Source organism: Neovison vison, chromosome 14 (assembly GCF_020171115.1).
Source record: "Neovison vison isolate M4711 chromosome 14, ASM_NN_V1, whole genome shotgun sequence".
Lineage (NCBI taxonomy): Eukaryota > Metazoa > Chordata > Mammalia > Carnivora > Mustelidae > Neogale > Neogale vison.
The window spans coordinates 12,192,085-12,209,640 of NC_058104.1; the positions used below are offsets into that span (position 1 = coordinate 12,192,085).

General features: G+C 51.0%; 1 protein-coding gene across 2 annotated transcripts in view; it reads right to left on the reverse strand.

Annotated features, from left to right (window-relative positions):
• LOC122895324 (general transcription factor II-I repeat domain-containing protein 2-like) overlaps window positions 1–9,323 on the reverse strand; it is a 33,758-nt gene extending 24,435 nt beyond the window's left edge. For both annotated transcript variants that reach the window (XM_044232652.1, XM_044232653.1), the window contains exons 1-2: window positions 9,244–9,323; window positions 6,799–6,902 (exon numbers count right to left, since the gene is read on the reverse strand). In XM_044232652.1, the coding sequence (XP_044088587.1) occupies window positions 6,799–6,897 (99 nt within the window). In that variant the 5' untranslated portion in view covers window positions 6,898–6,902; window positions 9,244–9,323. The remainder of the gene's footprint in view (window positions 1–6,798; window positions 6,903–9,243) is intronic.
• Between the last annotated feature and the right edge of the window lie 8,233 nt (window positions 9,324–17,556).

A 17,556-nucleotide genomic window follows, 5' to 3' on the forward strand; every position in this document is an offset into this window, starting at 1 on the left:
AAATACCATAAACATCATAAAACCCAGAGAACATATTTTTATTAACTTACGATAATTGTGATTTATTTATTTTTATTTTTTAAATAATTTTTTAAAAATTTTTACTAACATATAATGTATTATTAGCCCTGGGGGTGCAGGTCTGTGAATCATTAGGCTTACACACTTCACAGCACTCACCATAGCACATACCTTCCCCAGTGTGCATAACGCAGACAGCCTCTCCATACCATCCCCCCGCCCCCCCCATCAACCCTCAGTTTGTTTTGTGAGATTAGGAGTCTTTTAGGATTTGTCTCCCTCCCGATCCCATCTTGTTTCATTTATTCCTTTCCTACCCCCCAACCCCCCCCTGTTGCTTCTCTACTCCCTCATATCAGGGAGATCCTATGATAATTGTCTTTCTCTGATTGACTTATTTCGCTAAGATTTATTTTTTAAAAAATATTTTATTTATTTATTCGACAGAGAGAGAGGGATCACAAGTAGGCAGAGAGGCAGGCAGAGAGAGTGGGAAGCAGGTTCCCACCGAGCAGAGAGCCGTACGTGGGGTTCGATCCCAGGACCCTAAGATCATGACCTGAGCTGAAGGCAGAGGCTTTAACCCACTGAGCCACCCAGGCACCCTGATCACTGTGATTTATAATAAGAGATATATATTTGTTCTTCATCCACTGTTCCTGGCCCAGAGCTCCTAAAACCCTTGGAATTTCTTAAGAGAGCAATAAAGAGGTCTTTTGTCAAGATTAATGTCGGGACGCCTGGATGGCTCAGTGGGTTAAAGCCTCTGCCTTTGGCTCAGGTCAGTCCTGGGATTGAGCCCCCACATCAAGACCCGCATCAGGTTCTCTGCTCAGCGGGGAGCCAGCTTCCCTTCCTCTCTCTTTCTGCTTGTCTCTCTGCCTACTTGTGATCTCTGTCAAATTTAAAAAAAAAAAAATCTCTAAAAAAAATTAATGTCAAGGTTAATGGGGCTGGTTGCCAGGGGAACCAACCACGTGAGTGGAGGAGTGGCACCTTCGGCCCCGCCCCCTGGCCTCCAGGCAATGGAAGAAAGGCTAGAAGTTGAGTTCCGTTCCTAGTGGCCAGTGATCTAATCTAATCTAATCTAATCTAAAACCCCAAAAGGACAGCGTTGGGAGCTTCCAGGCTGGTGAGCACGAGGGCTTTAGGGAGACTGGCTCACCGGAAGATGACACGGAGGCTCCACACCCCTTCCCCATCCCCTGCCCTGTGCCTCTCTTCCATCGGGCTGTTCCTGAGTCACATTCTTTGGTGGTCAACGGTGAGGAAGATGTTTCTCCGAGTTCTGTGAGCTGCTCTAGCAAATCAGTCAAACCCACGCAGGGGGAGGGGGCTTCTGGAACCTTGATCTACAGGTCACAACCTCGACTTGATGTTAGCGTCTGAAGTGAGGGGCGGCCTTGGAGGGTAGTGGGGTCCTTACCCTGTGGGCTCTCAAGCTGTCTACACGGTCAGCACTGAGTCAGACTGTAGGACCCCCGGGCGCCTGGGTGGCTCTGTCGGTTAAGCATCTGCCTTCGGTTCAGGTCATGATCCTGGGGTCGGAAGATCGAGCCCCACATCAGGCTCCCTCTTGACAGGGAGCCTGCTTCTCCCTCTGATCCTCCCCCGTTTCGTGCTTTCTCTCTTTCTCTCTCTCAAATAAATAAAAAATTCTAAATTAAAAAAAAAACAAAACAAAAAAACCCAACAACTGTAGGACACCCAGAGAATTCCTGCTGCTTGTCAGAATCGGGGGCAGTGTCTTCACAGCTGACACCCGGCCCCTACAACAGGACTTTTTCCCCTGATAGTTTTGCCAAAGGACTCTGACTGCCTCTTCCTAGGACAATTTTGTAACCTTTTCTACAGACAGAATAGAGAACTTAGTATTTCTTCCAACCTGGCTGATTACGTTTTTATTATTGATGGTAGAGATGCATAGAAGGTGAAATTCGTACATAAGACACACTCTCCGTTCATCACGTGTATGCCCTACAGACCAGAAATCTGTTACATTTACCTTGTGTAAATCCTTCCAAAGATTGGAAACAACGTGTGGTGCGTTTATAACTATGTTGGTGGGTATATCCCTGACCAGAGAGACCTTCTGTCTTGACAAACAAATCCTCTATTTACAGTTGAGAAACAGGGGCGCCTGGGGGGGGGCTCAGTCTGGAAGCCTCTGCCTTCTGCTCAGGATTGGGGTCCTGGGATCGAGCCCCGCATGGGACTCTCTGCTCAGCGGGAAGACTGCCTCCACCTCTCTCTCTGCCTGCCTCTCTGCCTGTGATCTCTGTCTGTCAAATAAATAAATTAAATCTTAAAAAAAAAAAAGTTTCCCTGTTTAACAACTGAATCTTCCACAAACTAGTTTCTGGCTCTGTACATTGAAAACCTGCCTCTCCTCTGCTTTCTGCCTGTGTCCGGAGAGGAGCCCCTGTTCCCACCAGGGAGAACTCACGTCCTAACCCCGATGTTCCATTACTGGGTGGGTCAGCACAACGGACTGGGAGAATGTTCCCGGAAACCATCCCCCACGGGGGCGTCCAGCAGGAGCTCAGCCTCACACGGAAGCAACAGCAAGCCACACGAAAACGCTGCACTAAATGTATCCCCAACGGAGCTTTCCCTTTTGGAACCCCAAAGATGCCTCGGTCTCCTCGGGTCACCTGACCCAAGGCATCATGGGAGGCAGAATCCTGCCCCCACCCCCACAATGTCCACGGCCTAATCCCCAGAGCCTGGGAATGAATATTTCACCTTAGGTGCAAAAGGGTTTGCTAGCTGTGGTTAAGCTTTAGGATCCTGACAGCGGGGGATTTTCTTGGACAATTCAGGTGGGGCCAGTGTAATCATCACCACGGGTTTTGATAAGGAACGAGGGAGGCGGAAGGAGGAGGGGTGACCACGGAAGCCGAGGGCAGAGGAGTGCCCTTGCTGGAAGGGGCCCCAAGTCCAGAAACGCAGGTGGCCTCTGGAAGCTGGAAAAGGCCAGCCGCAGTTTCTCCCCGGGAGCCGCCCGTCGGAATGCAGTCCCCTTGATACCTTGATTTCAGTCCCATAGGACTTCCCCTTTTTTTGAGATTTTATGTATCTATTTGTCAGAGAGAGAGAGAGAGCACAAGCAGGGGGAGCATCAGAGGGAGACGGAGAAGCAGGCTCCCCGCTGAACAAGGAGCCCACCATGGGGCTCGATCCCCGGCCCCTGCAATCATGACCTGAGCCAAAGGCAGATGCGTAACCAACAGAGCCCCCCAGGCGTCCCTCACAGAGCCTGTTTCCCGCCTCCTGGCCTCTAGAACCGTCTCCCAGTGTGGGTTGCTTTGAGGCACTATCTGGGGAACACAGGGCTGGCAGTGGCGGGGGGACAGTCCGAGCAGGTCACAGCGACTCTGCCGATGCGGGGAAGATCTGTGACTCAGAGAAGCGCACGGACGCGCGTGTGCACGCACTGCTGCGGCTCCCCCACGGCCCCGGGAGGGGACACAGATGTGTCCGCTCCGTTCGCGTCACGGCACATCTCCCTGCATCTCTGTCGCATGAACCAGAAATTCAGCACTTCATCTATTGGAATGAGAGAACCCAGTATCAGGAGAAATCACTCATTTTTATTATTAATTTTCAAAGATTTATTGATTTATTTGAAAGAGAGAGACGCTGCTCAAGTACACAGTGGGGAGGGGCAGAGGGGGAAGCAGGCTCCCCACTGAGCAGGAAGCCCGACGCGGGGCTCGATCCCAGGACCCTGAGATCATGACCTGAGCCGAAGGCAGAGGCTTTAACCCACGGAGCCACCCAGGCGCCCCTCTTCTTAGCTTCTTCAAGCATATTACAAGCAGCATTTCAGAGGGGGCTCACACTCCCACAGGGACTGCGGGAGAGGCCACGTCACCCTCTCATGACGGATGAGGATCATTATTTGGGGGCTGGACTTTGAGACCTGCTTCCCGAGAACAGGGCATGGAGGGGGACGTAGTAAGCGGACGGTGAAAAAACATAGCAGACACTACTTGTTTTCTCCAGAGAAACAGAACAAAAAGGAGACTCTCTCTCTCTCTGTCTCTGACATGAGCTTCCGTACAAGGAACTGGCTCCTGTGGTTATGGAGCCCGAGAAGTCCCATGGTGGGCCTTCCTTCAGCAGCAGACGCAGAGGAGCCGGCCGTGTAGCTCACAGGCCTGAGCGCAGAGGACGGAAGCTGTAGATCCTACGCTGAGTCCGAAGCCTGACAACCAGGAGATGGATGTCCCCGCTCAGGGGCTCGGCCAGACAGCGGAGTCCACCCGTCTTCTGACTTTTCGTTCTACTCCGGCCCTCCGCGGACACCCGCCCCCCGCAGGGAGGGCGGTCGGCTCCGCTCTGTCCCGCCGGTCAAGCGCTCGTCTCTTCCCGAAACACCTTCACAGACAACCCCGGAGGTCGTGTTTAACCGGATGTGTGGGCACCTGCGGCCCGGCTGAGTTGACAGATAGAACGAACCGTCACACCCGCCTCACCAGGTGACCGAGGTGAGCCTCACCAGGGACCAGGTCATGCTGGCGTCATGGGACCCTCACGCAATGGGACGAAGTTGGGGGGATCTCACCTCTGCGGTCTTCTTTCCGAAACCCCAGTCCAAGCAGGAGGAGAAACCTGGTGAGACCCAAACTGACCGATTCGAAAACATCCCTACTGGGACTCTGCGAGACCGTCGAGGTCGTGAAAATCAAGGGGCGACTGGGAAGCTGTCACAGACCAGGGGTGCCGAAGGAGACCTCATGACTGAAAGCAACGTGATGCCCCAGGTGCCCCGGGACAGAGAAAGGACATCAGTCAACATGCACATGAAATCTGGGGCGTCCGGCTGCCTCAGCCGGAGGAGTGAGCGACGCTTGATCTCAGGGTTGTGAGTTTGAACCCCATGCTGGGTGTAGAGGGGACTTAAAAATAATAAAAACAAAAACAAAAAAACCAACTTTTTTTTAAAGGATGTATTTATTAATCTGAGAGAGAAAGAGGGAGAGAATGAGGAGGGGCAGAGGGAGAGAAAGAATCCCAAGCGGACTCCCCACGGAGCGTCGACCCCGACGCGGGGCTCCGTTGTACAACCTGAGGTCATGACCTGAGCCGGAATCAAGAGTCGGACACTTAACTGACGGCGCCATCCCGGTGCCCCCCCAAAACCCAGCTTAATTTCCGCAGGGTCGAGGGAGTAATTTTGTTCAGTGAGTGCAGAGTTTCCGTTGAGGAAGATGAGAAAGCTCTGGAGACGGATCGGGGTGAGGGCTCCCTGACAGGGTGGATGGCTTTAATGCCCTTAAACTGGGTAAAGGGGTTAAAATGGTAAATTCTGTGATCTGAATCAATGTATCTTACCACAGTTAAACAACAAAAAAAAAACAAGTCTTGATGTTCCCCCTACGAAAACTTTACAACTCACATCCAACCTGTCGCTAAGTCCCGTGAACTCTGCAGAGCCTTCCAGAAGCATCGCTGCGTCCCACCGGCACCACGGCCGGCCTCATCCAGTCCACGGAAGTCTCCGCCTGAACCACAGCCTCAGCCCGCCAGCCGGCGTCCCAGCCTCCCTCTCCTGTTCCACGTTCACCGACCGTCCACACGAGCACCATGCCCCCCGCGGGACCCCTTCATTCGGAACCTTCCGAACCCTCCCACCACACTGCAGAGAAAGCCCCAGAGCTCTACGTGATCTGGCTACTTGGGGCCTCTTGTCTCATCGTTATTGGACTTCTTGATGCGCCTTGAAAATACCACACTTGGGCGTCTGGGTGGCTCAGCGGGCTAAGCCTCTGCCTTCGGCTCAGGTCGTGATCTCAGGGTCCTGGGATCAAGGGACGCATCGGGCTCTCTGCTCAGCGGGGAGCCCACATCTCACCCTCTCTCTCTGCCTACTTGTGCTCTCTCTGTCAAATAAATAAACAAAATCTTAAAAAAAAAAAAATACCGCATTTGAGCACCTGGGTGACTCAATAGGTTGAGCGTCCAGTTCTTGGTTTTGGCTCAGGTCATGATCTCTGGGGCGTGAGATCGAGCCCCACGTCAGGCTCCACGCTCAGCACAGAGTCTGCTTGAGATTCTCTCTCTCCCTCTTCCTCTGCCCCTCCCCTGCACTCACCCTCCCTCCCTCCCTCTCTCTCAAATAAAGAAATCAAATCTTAAAAAAGAAAAAAAAAAAAGGGCCAGCTCCATCATTTTATAGAATGTCCCTTAATTTGGCTTTGTCTGGTGTTCCCCCATTAGATTCAGGTCATGCAGGAACCACAGAATCAGTGACGTCCCTTCCTGGCATGTCACATCGGGAGGCATGTGACGCTAATCTGTCCCATTATCCTGATGTCCGCTCTGATTGCTTGATGAAAGGCCCATCTCTCAGGCTTGTCCGCCTTTATAAAGGTGCGGATTTCCCATTTCTAACCAGTAAGTATCTTGTGATCGGATCCCTTGAAGGGATGTGCATTTCTCACCAAGTTTTGCCCCCAAGGTCCATTTTACACACTGCAGCTAACGAGGGGGTATCAGTGGACGATTAGCTTGCCTCTGAATTCAGAACGAGAGCATTCTCAACCAGGGAACAGAGGCGCTCTCGTTAAATGTTCAGCTCTAGAAAGCTCACACTGATTTAATTACATCCATAATATAAGGAGCGCCTTTAAAGATGACCCGATGAACCTTGACCTCCATGGAGAAGGCTACGGCCACACAGACAGGGACAGTGAGGGGTGGTGACCCGGCGCTTCTATTTCAACAGTGGTCCCACGAGGGGACACTTTATAGAACTGAAGACTGTCTCACCATGGACTCCAGAGCAGACACGAGGAACGTCACCACCATCCTGCTCTCCGAGGACTCCTCGTCTTCCATGGGCAGAGCAGACACTTCCACTTGGGCCATGATCCCTGTCCAAGAGAAGTCACAAGACAGTGAGCGGTGGAAATCCTGTGTCCCCCGAGCACGTGTGTAGAGCTGCGAGGGTCCTTGCCGATGACCTAGTTCCAACCTCCCTTTACTGGTGAAGAAACTAACCAGAGACCCAAAGTAGTTTGGGGCGCCTGGGTGGCTCAGTCAGTTAAGCACCTGCCTTCATCTCAGGTCATGATCCCAGGGTCCTGGGATCGAGCCCCGCATCGGGCTCTCTGCTCAGTGGGGAGCCTGCTTCCCCCTTTCTCTCTGCCTGCTTGTGATCTCTGTCAAATAAATAAAGAAAATCTTTAAAAACAAACAAAAAAATTAAAGATTTTGTTTTATTTTAGAAAGAGAGAGAGCATGTATGGGAAGCTGGGTTCAGAGGAGAAGGAGAGGGAGAAAGAGAATCCTTAAGCAGACTCCCGGCTGAGCACAGAGCCCTATGTGGGGCTTGATCCCAGGACCCTGAGATCATGACCTCAGCCAAAATCAAGAGTCTCCCACTTAACTGAGCCACCAGATACCCCAAAACCAGACAAAAATTAAAAAAAAAAAAAAAAAAAAAGAACAACAACAATGGGGCGCCTGGGTGGCTCAGTGGGTTAAAGCCTCTGCCTTCAGCTCAGGTCATGATCCTGGGGTCCTAGGATCGAGCCCCGCATCGGGCTCTCTGCTCAGCGGGGAGCCTGCTTCCTCCTCTCTCTCTCTGCCTGCCTCTCCACCTACTTGTGATCTCTGCCTGTCAAATAAATAAATAAAATCTTAAAAAAAAAAAAAGGCAAAATGTGAGCCAGAACACCCTTGACGTGGCCCAAGGCATGTCTGGAAACAGACTCAGTAACCAAGAGGGACAAGACAAGGTGAGCATTATTTCCAAGCTGGGCAGCCTGAGAACGAGGACGGGAATGTCCAGGCTGAAGGTCCAGGCAAAGACCCGGAGCTCAGGGCAGCAGACTGTGGGGCTGACCAGCAGGCAGGCAGATAGGAGAGCCGGCCCTAGTCACCGCGGCTCGGTAACACCTGCGGCAGCCCGTCCCCATGTCTGTGGGTACTGACGCCGGTCACACTAACCATCTCCAGCCGGACGCTAAAACCTGAAAAACATTCCCCTTGAGAGGCAAAGTTGGGCCCAGCAGGTGCACTCCTTGGTATGCACCCACGCCAGTGGAAAGCGGGGCCCCACAGAAAAGTGCGTGTGGGGGGGCTTGGGTGGCTCAGCGGGTTAAGCTTGGGGCTTCTGACGTCAGCTCAGGGGTGACCTCGGGGTTGTGTGACCGGGCACCATGTGGGCAGGTACTGGGTGCTGGGGCCGGAGCCTGCTTGGGATTCTCTCTCCCCTCCCCCTCTACACAGAAACAAAAACAAAAAAACCCCAAAACAACCACAAAAATGTATATGAATGTTCGCGGTAGCATTATTCATTATAGCCAAAACGTGGAAACCGCCCCCAAATCCATCAGTCGGTGGGGGGGGAAGCATGGGGTCTGGCCATACAAGGGCTCGCTATTCAGCCATAAAAGGGACCATAAAAGGGAGGGAAAGACGCGGACACACAGGCCCCCTAGGATGACCCCATGTGTATGGGGAACGTCGGAGCCGGCAGAGAGGGCGGCTGCAGGGGGCTGCAGGGGGCCGTGTTCTGCGGCTGGACAGCGGGGCCACTTCGCCACAGACCAAGGGCTGACCCCACAGCCCACCCGACAGAGCCGCGGCCAGCGCCGCGGAGCGTGGGTCCCCCGGGGGAGGACGCCCTCCGAGTCACCCCCACCAGGAACCGCCGCCCCCCGCCCCGAGGCTCTCCTTCCGGCCTCCGGGTCGCTCTGCTGCTGACGAACACGACGCCGGACGCCGCCCCGCGGCCCCGGTCCCCTCCAGAACCCCAGCGCGCGACCAGGGGGCGGGGCCCGACGGAGCAGTCACCCGGCCACAGCGCGCCCCCCCCCCCCACGCCATCGGGCACGTCCGCGCGCCGCGGGAGCGCCCACGTACGACGGGCGGGGCGTGACGTCACGCGCACGGGGCCCAGAGCGCCCGGAGCCCGCAGACGCCCGCCCCCGGCGCCCCCGCGCAACCAATCAGAGGGGACGGAGCTGCGCGGCCGTGCGCGCGGCCGTGCTCCCCGCGGCGGGGCTTCCCCGCCCCACCCCCACGCCTGGGCCCGGCCCGCGGGGACCGGGGTTCGGGGGCCGCAGGGCTTCGGCGGGCGCGCCCCCCTCGGTGCCCCGGGCCGGCCGGCCTCCCTCCCCAGGCCTCCCCGTCGCCGGGTCGCGGGCGCAGACCGTTCCCGGGGCAGCGCCGCTCCTAATGGCGGCCGCGGCGGGGCGGGCTACGCACCTGAGTGCCCGCCGGAGGCAGCGCCGGGCGGCCGCGGGGTCCCAGGGCTGGGTCGCGGGGGAGCGGCCGGTCGCGAGGGCTGCGGGGCGGGCGGCGAGGAGGCGGGGGCGCGGCGTGCGGGCGGCGGCCCGGCCCGGCTCTCCGCCGCTCTCCCTCCTTTTTCTCTCTCTCTCCCCCTCTTTTTTTCTTTCTTTCCTCCTTTTTTTTTTTTTTGGCTTCCTGGAAGGCGGCCTCGGCTCGCGCGGCCGCAGCGCCCCCAGCGGAAGCCGCCGCTTCCGGTGCGCTCGGGCCGCCGCGCTGCGGCCGCGCGGGTCGGGGCGGGGGCGGGGGCCGCGGGGCCGGTCGTCCCCTCCGTCGCCTCCGTCCCGGACTCCGACGGGCGAGCGGCTGGCACCTGTGTCCCCGCGCCCCGACCCCGCCGCCGGCCTCCTTTGGTGCAGCGGCTCACGGCGGTTTCCGCCCTCCTGCGCCTGGGGCACCGCAGACTCGGCTTTAGTCCTTTATTTTATTTATTTTTAACGATTTTATTTATTTATTTGACAGACAGAGATCACAAGCAGGCAGAGAGGGGAAAGCAGGCTCCCTGCAGAGCAGAGAGCCCGATGCGGGGCTCGAGCCCAGCACCCTGAGATCATGACCTGAGCCAAAGGCAGAGGCTTGACCCACGGGAACCCTCCAGACGCCCCCCGTAAAGACTGTCCTGAAGTTTGTATGTTCTAATGCACATTTTCTTTTGCAAAAAAAGACCAGTGTCTTCTTTGCTGAGCCCTTTTTCTGGAAGTGACTGTCAGCGTTAGGCTTCCTAGCAGATGCTGTTTAAAAAAATAAAAACTGGCATTGCAAGGGAAAGTTAACAATTTCAACAGTTAGGGGCACCTGGGTGGCTCAGTGGGTTAAGCCGCTGCCTTCGGCTCAGGTCGTGATCTCAGGGTGCTGGGATCGAGCCCTGCATCAGGCTCTCTGCTCATGGGGGAGCCTGCTTCCCCCTCTCTGCCTACTTGTGATCTTTGTCAAATAAATAAATAAAATCTTAAAAAAAAATTTCAACAGTTAATTGAGAAAGTATCACAGAACAAGAATCAGACTCTTCCTTATAGAGAACACACTGAGGGTGGGTGAGACAGGAGGAGGGATTAACCAGTGCATTTACCATGAAGAGCCCTGGGTAGTGTGTAGAGTTCTGAATACTGTCCTACGCCTGAAACGGGTTCAACACTATGTTGACTATACTGGGATTTAAATGCTTAAAAAAAAAAAAAAAATACCAGGGCACCTGGGTGGCTCAGTCTAACGTTAAGTATTTGCCTTTGGCTTAGGTCACGATCCCGGGGTCCTGGGATGGAGCCCCACGTCGGGCTCCCTGCTCAGCGGGAAGCCTGCTTCTCCCTCTCCCACTTCCCTCTGCTTGTGTTCCTCTCGCTGTCTTTCCGAAAAATAAATAAATAAAATATTTTTTAAAAGTGCCTGTTTTTTTGGACAATTTTAAAAGAGATGTTTGGAAAATATTCCCATAATGTTATAGCTGCTGCTGCTTATTCCAAAGAGTTCCGTTCTACAGAGTTTTGTCAAACAGCAAGTCTGAGCTACAACTCCGAGTGTTAATACAAGGTTAGGTTTCTGCCAGAGTCATGATGTTTTGGGGAACCGCAAAAGCCACAAGAAGCACAAAATATCAAAACAAAAAGTAAAACTAAAACAAAAAACACCATAGCATTAAAAAGACTGGCAAACGGACACTTTACAGTGTGAGAACTGGAACAGGACTGGGACCTTGTTCTACCTCAGCTGGGTAATGTGCATCAGGCCACGTAAGCTTTTTGCCAGTCTGCGCCTGTCCAAGAGCCAGGGAGCGCGCTGTAGTGGTTTTGGGTTTACCCATCAATTTCAGCGAGCAGGTAAATTCACGAACACGAAATTGATGCATAATGCCAAATGATCAGCGCCTAAGACCCGAACTTGACAGCTTAACTTGGAAACCATTTTCTAATGTGTTTGGAACGGTTTACGGGGTCAAAATACGCGTCACTGGTTTGAAAGCACTGACCTCAAGACGCGTTGTGTGCACCCCCCCGCCTTTGATCTCCCTTCTTTCATTCTCTCTGGAGCCCACTCCTGCGAGCTTTCACTCCTCCACGGAAGCTGTTCTCTCCGAGGTCATTGCCGGGCATTTTTCAGTTTGTGAATGGCTCGATGTCAGCAGTGGTCGTTACCGTGCACTGTGTCCAATTTGCAACACTTCTGCAGCCCGGCCTGCCCTTTCGGCCCTCAGGAGTCAGTCTCCTTCAGGTCCTTCTTTCTCCACAACCTTTTGAGTAGTGCTGTAGCTCGGGGCTGTCTTACATCTCTTTGCTCACTCCTTAACATGACCTTGTCCAATCCTGAAAGACCTTCAGTCTGCTTAGGACTCCCAAGTTTGTGTCTCTAGCCCAGCCCCCTCACCCCCACCCCCGTCTGTATGACCCGCTGTCTACTTTGGCATTTTCACGTGGAGGAGGAAGGGGCATCTCAAGCAAGACAGTGTCCCATCCTCTCCCCAGATTCTCCTGGAGTCCCTTCCCACCTCAATGAACGAAACACCATTCTTCAGTCACTCAGGCCAAAACCTTGCAAGTATCCTTTACTCCTCCCTCCTCTGACGCTGTGACACTGATCCTTCAGTGTCCCTGATCCTGACAACCGTGTCAGCTTGATTTCCCAAGATTCTGCCACTCTCGGACCACTGCGACTGCCGCCGCACTGGTCCAGGCCAACGTCATTTCCTGCACTAGATTCCTAATTTGTCTCCCTTAACTTGTCTGTCCTTAGCTCGTCTTCAGATGATTCTTTTATTTTAAGGGAGAGAGAGAATCTTTTTTTTTTTTTAAAGATTTTATTTGTTTATCTGACAGAGAGATCACAAGTAGGCAGAGAGGCAGACAGAGAGGAGGGGGAAGCAGGGTCCCTGTTGAGCAGAGAGCCTGATGTGGGGCTCAATCCCAGGACCAGTTGGCAGAGCATGTGACTCTTCATTTTAAGGTCATGAGTTCCTGCCCCATTTTGGGCATAGACATTACTTTAAAAAATAAATAAATTAAAAAAAAAATGAGGGGTTCCTGGGGGGTTCAGTTGGTTAAGAGTCTGACTCTTTTTTTTTTTTTTTTAAGAGTCTGACTCTTGATTTCCACTCAGGTCACAATCTCAGGGTCGTGAGATGGAGCCTACTTAAGTTTCTCTCTGGATGCCTAGGTGGCTCAGTAGGTTAAAGGTCTGCCTTCAGCTCAGGTCATGATGCCAGGGTTATGGGATCAAGCCCTACATCCGGCTCCCTGCTCAGCAGGAAACCTGCTTCTCCCTCTCCCACTCCCACTGCTTGTATTCCCCCTCTCGCTGTGTCTCTCTCTGTCTAATAAATAAACATCTTTAAAAAAAGAAGAGTTCAAAAAATAATGTGGAGATTATTGCTCTAAAAATTTGGAAGATCCTGTTGTCAGAAAACCAACAGAAGATTTCATCTGCAAGCAGAGGGCTGAATTCATTCAAGCAGATGAGTGAAACCAATAATATTGGAGTACGCCACATTTATGTGATACAGAAAGACTCAAGATTGTAAAATGTCATTTATTAATTTATCTCAACTAGGTCATCCATTTAATACAGTTCTAATAAAAAGCCCATTGGGATCTTTCTTTCAATTGACAAGATGACTTTAAAATTTATATGGAAGTAAATGTTATGAGTAGCAAAGGCAAAAGAACAAAGAAGACTTGACTGCATAAAAATCAGAGTATAATATAAAACTGTAGCAGTCAGATAAAGAATAGATCAGAAGGAACAGACTCCAGAAACTGGCCCGTATACAGAAAAGCATCATGTTATAAATGACATTTTAAATCTTCAAAGTATGTTATAGCCAGTTAATTATTTGGGGACAATCATGTATCTGATAAGATATTAATAAATGTACAATCATACCACTCATAAAAATCAACTCCGTAGGGATGTCTGGGTGGCTCAATTGGTTAAGCATCCAATTCTTGATTTCGGCTCAGGTCGTGGTCAGGGTTGTGAGATCAAGTCCCAGGTCAGCACGGAGTCTACTTAGGATTCTCCCTCTCCCTCTATCTCTGCCTCTGCCCCTCCTCCCCCCTCACATGCTCTCTCTTAAAAAAAAAAAAAAAAAAAAAAAGATTAATGCTGACCTCACTAAAATAAAATTTTGTAGAAGAAAGGACACCATAAATTAAGTAAAAAGAAAAGAGAAAATATTTCAACATGTAACAGAAGGTTCCCACGCAATTATATCAAGTTCTCCTATAAATTAAGAATAGTCAATTCAGTAGAAACATGGCCAAGGATGTAAAGAGCCAAACAATTCTTGGTAGAGGAAATATGAAATGCCAGTAACCACAAGGTGTTCTACCTTCCCAAGACATTACAGAAACGTAAGAAAAATCAACAAGAGATGTGCTTTAGGTATCGGGATTGACAAACATTTCAAAAGTTAAAGCAGCTGCCTTCAGCTCAGGTTATGATCTCAAGGTCCTGGGATGGAGTCCCTCATCAGGCTCCCTGCTCACTGGGGAGCCTGCTTCTCCCGCCCCTTCTTCCTGGTTGCACGCTCTCTCTCTCTCAAGTGAATATATAAAGTATAAAAAATAAAATTAAGAAAAAATATTAAAAATAATAAAATGAGCATTTTCTATGACCCTGCAGTTCTGTTTATCCCTATCTACTATCTACCCAAAGATACCATTATACAGATACCAAAGGAAACATCTACAAGAACACTCACTGTAACATTGTAATAGAAAAAAAGAAAGTAACAACCTAACATTTCACCAGAAGAATAAACAAGACTTATTCATATTAATATGCAAGGCTGGAAAGGAATGGGCCAAGTGCAAGCAAATTACTATGAAAGTGTCTCCAATAAAGTTTTGAGTGAAAAGAGGTGATAAAATAAGATACATATTATACTGTTTTCTTTAAACACACAGAACAAATTTAAGAATATTTTTTCTATTTATTTTTTTATTATTTTTTCTATTTATTCTATATATTTCTATATATGTGGGGCTGTGGTTAAAGGAGCCTTTCCTCGTGTCCCGGCGGAGTCGCCAAAAAAAAAAAAAAAAAAAAAAAAAAAAGGAGCCTTTCCTTTTATCCATATAGAACACCTAAGTAATTTTTTTTCTTTCTTTTTTTTTTTACAAAGGTACTTCATCATATATTAATTATATAACTAAAAGTTTAATAATAATAATTAGAATACATAAGTGAAGTTCATTCTTCCCCAGACCAGAGAATTTTAACTATCCCAGTATAACAAACAAATTAGAGGGGCGCCTGGGTGGCTCAGTGGGTTAAGCCTCTGCCATTGGCTCAGGTCATGATCCCAGGGTCCTGGGATCGAGCCCTGCATCAGGCTCTCTGCTCAGAAGGTGCCTGCTTCCCTTCTTCTCTCTCTGCCTGTTACTCTGCCTACTTGTGATCTCTGTCTGTCAAATAAATAAATAAAATCTTAAAAAAAAAAGAAATTAGAATGTCTGCAGGAAAATGTCAGTATAGGGAAATGGAGCTTGGTTACCGATAGCAGACTTTTTAACACTCTGGGAGGGCTGGTATTTTGCTGTGGGACCATCTTTTTCAAGCAACAATATGGACTAGTATTAGCCAGCATACAACCAGTATACAAAACAACCAGGTGTTTGTTTTTTTTTTTTTTAAGATTTTATTTATTGTGCTCGCTTCGGCAGCACATATATTAAGATTTTATTTATTTATTTGACAGAGATCACAAGTAGGCAGAGAGGCAGGCAGAGAGAGAGAGGAGGAAACAGGCTCCCCGCCAAGCAGATAGCCAGATGCGGGGCTCGATCCCAAGACCCTGGGATCATGACCTGAGCCGAAGGCAGAGGCTTTAACCTACTGAGCCACCCAGATGCCCCAAAACAATCAGGTTTTAATAGTAAAATATAAAAGCCCAGTTGTCGCTACAAAACCAGCTCTTTCCCTTGGCCCAAACTGGCTTTCCTTGGTTGAGTAATACACAAAATTGATGGGCAAGCATCGCCACCCAGTGGCTGAGGCTCACATTGCAGATTTTATCACCGTGCCCTTTGTCCCCTAAAATCTCCAACCGATGGTATGTCTTTTGGGTATTTGTTAGAAGACAAATGTTTGATAAATTCAAGACATCAGGGCCATGGGCTGGTTCAGATGATGGAGCATGTGACTCTTGATCTTGGGATTGTGGGTTCGAATCCCGCATTGGGTGTGGAAATAAAAATGTAAAATCTTTACTTATTATTAAAAAAATTTTTTTTAAAAGATTTTAGAGAGAAACAGTGAGAGAGGGAATACAAGCTGGGGGAGTGGGAGAGTGAGAAGCAGGCTCCCTACAGAGCGGGGAGCCCAATGTGGGGCTCGATCCCAGGACCCTGGAATTAGGACCTGAGCCAAAGGTAGAGGCTTTAACCCACCCACCCAAGCACCCCCAAGTCTCAGTTTTTTTTTTTTTTTTTAAAGAGAGAGACCATGAGCAGGGACGGGCAGCGGGAGAAGAGAGAATCCTAAGCAGCCTCCGGCCCTGCATGGAGCTTGGATTGGGGTTCGATCTCACGACCCTCAGATCATGACCTGAGCCGAAACCAAGAGTCGGATGCTTAACAGACCGAGCCACCCGGGAGCTCCTGATTTGTAAATAAAAGCAGATCTGGAGACAAGATCTTGTACACGGATACTTAATTTGGGAGGTAGCATGAGCCAAAAGTCAGGGAGAATTAATGAATAATAATGTCCTTTCTCTATAGAGCTGAACTGCCTTTGAGGCTCTTTACCACTGGAATCGAGAAGAACCCATCCACCAGATCAGTATCCTGTAGCAAGGTCCTCAGCTGTGTTGGTCTGTTCTAGAAAAACTCTCCCCCAACACAGCAGCTAGGATTGGGCTCCGCCCTTGGTTAAGTTTACATAGTTTATCACATTACTGGCCATAACCTGCCTGGGCTGTGTAGGAGCCAAGCATATGAGCTGAATGGGATAATGACGGGAACCAGGATCCTCTGCATTTCCTTCTCTCTCTCTCTTTTTTATCCTCTGCGTTTCTGCAGATGCCTCTCAGGTGCGATTCTAACCGCAATGCAGTATGTCTTCTGATTTAATACTGGCTGGGTCAGGACAGGATGAGGAAACCAGTATGAGTTGCTAAGGATGTCTGTCTGTCCCAGTTGTGGACTCAGGAACCTGAGGCATTTCAAGGGGCCGGTGCAGGGATACACTGACCCACGCACAGCCGTGCCTGTACGGGCTCCTTAAGCTCCCGGCCTACCTGCGGTCCTTGCCAGTGTTTCAGGTCTCCTGGGCTCAGTGTCATCTCAGACCCTCTATGAAGCTCTGGGGAGATCTGCTTATTCTCATTTCTCTAGTGTATAGGAACCCTGGTAAATACCTACAAATTCCTCTGGGAAGTGATTAGCTATTGCCTCTACTCGTGCTGGCTCCACAGGGTCCTTTAAGTGCATTCTGCTTCCCCTACAGTTGCTGGATTCTGGTCTGAGAACAGAGTCAGATCTTTTTCTGGTTATACACCGTCAAGGAGGAACTTACACCTCATTCCTCGGAATACCGTGGTCAGGTAGCCAAGCCACAGACCAATGGTGCCAGGGACTAGGGCCGCCACCCTGCCCTGGCTGCCTCTTCTATCAAGTCCAGCCACCTGGCTCTGCCGTTCTGGAACCCCACCATCCTGTAGGATGCCTAGTTTCAGAGTCGTCTGTCCTCAGCTTTTGAGACTAGTATGTGGAATGTCCATCATCGGTCGGCATGGGCCGCAGAAGATCCTACATACAGGTCACAAAGCGCAAACATCTCACATCTCATTTATTTCAAAAAATTCATTTCACTCCCCTCCCTTCCCCTCCTCACTTTAGAGGTGCTCTCCAGAGAAGGGAGACAACTTGCTAAAGCCACGTGTCAAGGGAGTAGCACAGCCAGGACTAGGCCCAGGTCCCCGGACCCCCCACTCCCTCCGCCCCGTCCGTTCCCGCCTCCTGGGAACTTGGGAGCAGGTGCCTGATCTCAGAAGATGGCTAGTAGTCGGCTGGACACCTGCAGGCAGGAGGGCGGCCGGAAGGACATGCGGGGCCCCGGGTGCTAAGCAGGCAGCCCTGAACCGGCCCCGGGATTCGGAAATGACGAGGAAAGCCACCTTACTCCGGGGGCAGCGCGCGGCTGAGGGGCGAGATGGGCTGGGGAGGAGGACCACGCGCTGCGGCAGGCGGTGCGGCTTCCCTGCGGGGCCGGGGGCGGCAGGTGCACCTGCAGGGCAGCCCT